Source organism: Pollachius pollachius (genome assembly GCF_949987615.1).
Source record: "Pollachius pollachius genome assembly, chromosome: 6".
Lineage (NCBI taxonomy): Eukaryota > Metazoa > Chordata > Actinopteri > Gadiformes > Gadidae > Pollachius > Pollachius pollachius.
In genome coordinates this window covers 1,964,315-1,968,859 of record NC_136939.1, presented here as the reverse complement: position 1 = coordinate 1,968,859, position 4,545 = coordinate 1,964,315, and the positions used below count along the sequence as shown (strand labels likewise).

At 51.0% G+C, this 4,545-nt stretch overlaps 1 protein-coding gene across 1 annotated transcript in view; it reads left to right on the top strand.

Annotated features, from left to right (window-relative positions):
* Positions 1-432: 432 nt before the first annotated feature.
* Positions 433-4,545, top strand: part of LOC307076650 (seizure protein 6-like) — a gene marked incomplete at its 3' end in the record, with an annotated part of 31,258 nt that continues 27,145 nt past the window's right edge. Inside the window, exon 1 of the mRNA XM_079737727.1 lies at positions 433-550. Coding sequence (XP_079593853.1) covers positions 448-550 — 103 coding nt within the window. The 5' untranslated portion in view covers positions 433-447. The remainder of the gene's footprint in view (positions 551-4,545) is intronic.

Genomic DNA, 4,545 nt, shown 5'->3' with positions numbered 1-4,545 from the left:
ATGAGTTTGAAATAAACACAAGGAAAACTGTGTATTTCTTACCTGTCTTTCCGTCTGTCTCTCGGTACATCTTTCTGTCCATCTGGTCGGTCCAGACAGGGACTGTTTGATCCCTGTCTGTCTTTCTCTCTGTGTAATATCCATCTGTCTGTCTGTTCATCTGTTTCATGTCTGCCTGTCTGTCTGTCTGTCTGTCTGTCTGTCTGTCTGTCTGTCTGTCTGTCTGTCTGTCTGTCTGTCTGCCTCTCTAATGTCCGTCTGTCTGTCTGCCTGTCTGTCTGCCTGTCTAATGTCAAATGTCTGCCTGTCTGTCTGCCTGTCTAACGTCCATCCTGTCTCCCTCCACCTGTCCAGGTGCTGAACGCCAGCCTTGTGGAGGGGGAGGTCCTGTCCCTGGAGGACACCGGGGGCCCGGGGCCCTCCCTCCTGGCCAACGAGTCGGTGCTGATGCGGGGCCTGGTGGTGCGCAGCCACAGCAACCAGATCTCCATCAGTTTCCGTAGCGACCGTGGCCAGGGACGCTCCGGCTTCGTCATCCTGCGCTACCAAGGTGAGCGGGGTGACCCAATGACAGGCGTTACTATGGCGAGCTGGTATTTGACGTTACTATGGCGAACGTCACTGACACGTTACACGGCAATTAGTTATTTTACGTTACCATGGTGAGTAGCATTCAATGGTGAGTGTGTGTTTGTGATCGTGTGTGAGTGTGTGTGTGGTTGTGTGTGAGAGTGTGTGTTTGTGCATGTGTGAGTGCCTGCGTGTGTGTGTGTGTGTGTGTGTGTGTGTGTGTGTGTGTGTGTGTGTGTGTGTGTGAATGTGCGGGTATTTGTACTATGTTTGTGTGGGTACCATGTGTGTGTTTGTGGGTACCATGTGTGTGTGGGTACCATGTGTGTGTGGGTACCATGTGTGTTTGTTAGTACCATGTGTGTTTGCTAGTACCATGTGTGTTTGTTAGTACCATGTGTGTGTGTGGGTACCATGTTTGTGTGGGTACCATGTGTGTTTGTTAGTACCATGTGTGTTTGCTAGTACCATGTGTGTTTGCTAGTACCATGTGTGTGTGTGGGTACCATGTGTGTGTGGGTACCATGTGTGTTTGTTAGTACCATGTGTGTTTGCTAGTACCATGTGTGTTTGCTAGTACCATGTGTGTTTGTTAGTACCATGTGTGTGTGTGGGTACCATGTGTGTGTGTGTGGGTACCGTGTGTGTGTGTGGGTACCATGTGTGTTTGTTAGTACCATGTGTGTATGTGTGGGTACCATGTGTGTTTGTTAGTACCATGTGTGTGCGTGGGCTCCATGTGTGTTTGTTAGTACCATGTGTGTGTGTGTGGGTACCGTGTGTGTGTGTGGGTACCATGTGTGTTTGTTAGTACCATGTGTGTGTGTGTGGTTACCATGTATGTGTGTGTGGGTACCATGTACGCTTGTTAGTACCATGTATGTGTGTGTGGGTACCATGTGTGTTTGTTAGTACCATGTGTGTGTGTGGGTACCATGTGTGTTTGTTAGTACCATGTGTGTGTGTGTGTGGTTACCATGTGTGTGTGTGTGGGTACCATGTGTGTTTGTTAGTACCATGTGTGTGTGTGTGGGTACCATGTGTGTTTGTTAGTACCATGTGTGTGTGTGGGTACCATGTGTGTTTGTTAGTACCATGTGTGTGTGTGTGTGGTTACCATGTGTGTGTGTGTGGGTACCATGTGTGTTTGTTAGTACCATGTATGTGTGTGTGGGTACCATGTGTGTTTGTTAGTACCATGTGTGTGTGTGGGTACCATGTGTGTTTGTTAGTACCATGTGTGTGTGTGTGTGTGTGGTTACCATGTGTGTGTGTGTGGGTACCATGTACGTTTGTTAGTACCATGTATGTGTGTGTGGGTACCATGTGTGTTTGTTAGTACCATGTGTGTGTGTGGGTACCATGTGTGTTTGTTAGTACCATGTGTGTGTGTGTGTGGTTACCATGTGTGTGTGTGTGGGTACCATGTGTGTTTGTTAGTACCATGTGTGTGTGTGTGGGTACCATGTGTGTTTGTTAGTACCATGTGTGTGTGTGGGTACCATGTGTGTTTGTTAGTACCATGTGTGTGTGTGTGTGGTTACCATGTGTGTGTGTGTGGGTACCATGTGTGTTTGTTAGTACCATGTATGTGTGTGTGGGTACCATGTGTGTTTGTTAGTACCATGTGTGTGTGTGTGTGGTTACCATGTGTGTGTGTGTGGGTACCATGTGTGTTTGTTAGTACCATGTATGTGTGTGTGGGTACCATGTGATGCCATGCTGTTGTATCAGCGGGTGCGGCGCCGTACAGCTCCGTGTCCCGACCCTAATCACAGCCCATTACGGGCAGATTGGATTGTGGGTAAATAGGACATAATGGGGCCGCGTGTTGCTACCCCGAGACAAGCTGGGCCCTGATTGTTCCCATCACCAAAAAAAAAAGAGGCAATTTAATTTTTATTTGTTTGCCTGCATCGGGGGGGGGGGCGGCTGGTCCTGCTTTTATTCCACTAAATGGGGCAGAATAAAAAGCCGCCAGGACAGAATGAAAGAGATTGCTTTGATGCAGATGGCGGCGGCGGAGAGAGAGAGAGAAGGTGTGAAACGCTCGTCAGCTCCGGCCCCGATCGGCCGCGGCTCCCAGCCGGTGGTTTGGTCGAGCGAACGTTTTTGATGTCTTGACAGGCCTGCAATTCACCGCCATCACGGCTGACATATGGGGAGACCAGGCTCCGCCTTTTCCCTGTTTTTCCCCCTCACTTGTTTATCTTCCATTCCATTGACGTTTTATTTACGAAACAACAGAGATAGCAATTTTCCGAGCGATCGCGCAAAGTGGCCGCTGATTACACGCCGCGGTGCGAGGCCGGCATGGGGCCGTCACCACGCCGACAGCAGCGGCTAATGCCGCCTCGAATGACGGGTGATCATCACAACAGCAGCCGGATCACGACCGCACCATCCGCCACCAACGCTGTCGCCACCGCTGTGAAAAGTAGTTCCCTCAAACAAGCTCTGACTCTAGATTAACATCTTTCTTCCGGCACGATCCGAAACTGTACCTTTCTCCGACAAACGCCGCCCTCAGAAGGAGGCTCTGTTTCCCCGCCACATCCCGATTAATCAGATGAGAAGATATAAATCAGTATTCACGTATTACTTCCACCGCGTGACAACCACTTCCCCCCTCTCTTCCCTGAGATTTTCAAAGGTTATTAGCGTTTCGATCGGCGGAGATATTTCAATTTGTGTTCGTCTTCTTGGCCCGCGTACCGCTGTATCACCTTGTCCTCCGTAATGGGCTGATAGAAATGTGATTGGACAGGCGTGGAGGAGACGGATGGGCGGGAAGATGGATGTCCACTCGGGGTAATTAATATCTACTGTACGGGCTGCCGGCACGCCCCGGCTGGCTACGTGATGGATGGTGGCGTGGTATCAGCATCAGCACCACCGGCACACCAGGACGGGAACATGGGCGCCGTTCAGGATGTGAGGCAGGGAAGGTAAGGAGAGGGAGGAGGGGAGGGGGAGAGGGAGGAGAGAGGAGGAGGAAGAGAGGGAGGAGGAGAGGGGGAGAGGGAGGAGAGAGGAGGAGGGGGGAGGGAGAGGAGGAGGAGAGGGAGGAGGAGAGGAGGGGAGGGGGAGAGGAGGAGAGGAGGACGGGGGAGGGAGAGGAGGAGGAGAGGGAGGAGGAGGGGAGGAGGGGGGAGGGAGAGGAGGAGAGGGAGAGGGAGGAGAGAGGAGGAGAGGAGGAGGGGTGAGGGAGAGAAGGAGGTGACAGAAAGACGAGCAGAGTGACGGATGGACGTGTTCCGTAGCGCGGTGGAGTGGGATGGTTCATGGGGGAAATGAAGGGACATTTTGTTCAAGGTTTCTGCAGATACGTAGAGAGACACACACAAATGCAGACACACACACACACAAGGACACAAACAAAAAGGCCGAGAGACAAACGCCAAGACACAGGCTTTCAAAAACACACAAAGACACACACACACACATATCCCCTTACACAAACACACACAATTTCCGATGCACACAGACACGCACAAATGCTCAGACACTTAGACACACACACACACACACACACACACGCACACACACACACACACACACACACACACACACTCATAACGTATTGATGCATCTAAAAATAACAGCAACTTTTTTCTATTGCAATCTCTTTGAGTTCCATTCCTCACTCCTAAATACACTGGGGCACGCCTTGTTCCTCTCTTGCATTATATTTCTATGCACGGTTTTATATTTCTATACAGTATATCCTTCTGCAAAGTGGCGATCAATAACAATATCAGTTAGTGCGCTTCGCAGATTCTCCGGCGAAACACAAGCATCCAAAACTTTAAAAAGTGATGAGCCGCCAGGCCCTCAACTTCCTCCGATCAGCGGCAGACCTCCACGCCTAGTGGCCGTGTACACACCCTGTCTCACTCTCTCCCCGCTGTCTCACCCTCTCCCACTCTCTCCCTCGCTGTCCCCTGCTGTCCCAGGCCTTCCGTTTGGAGGGCG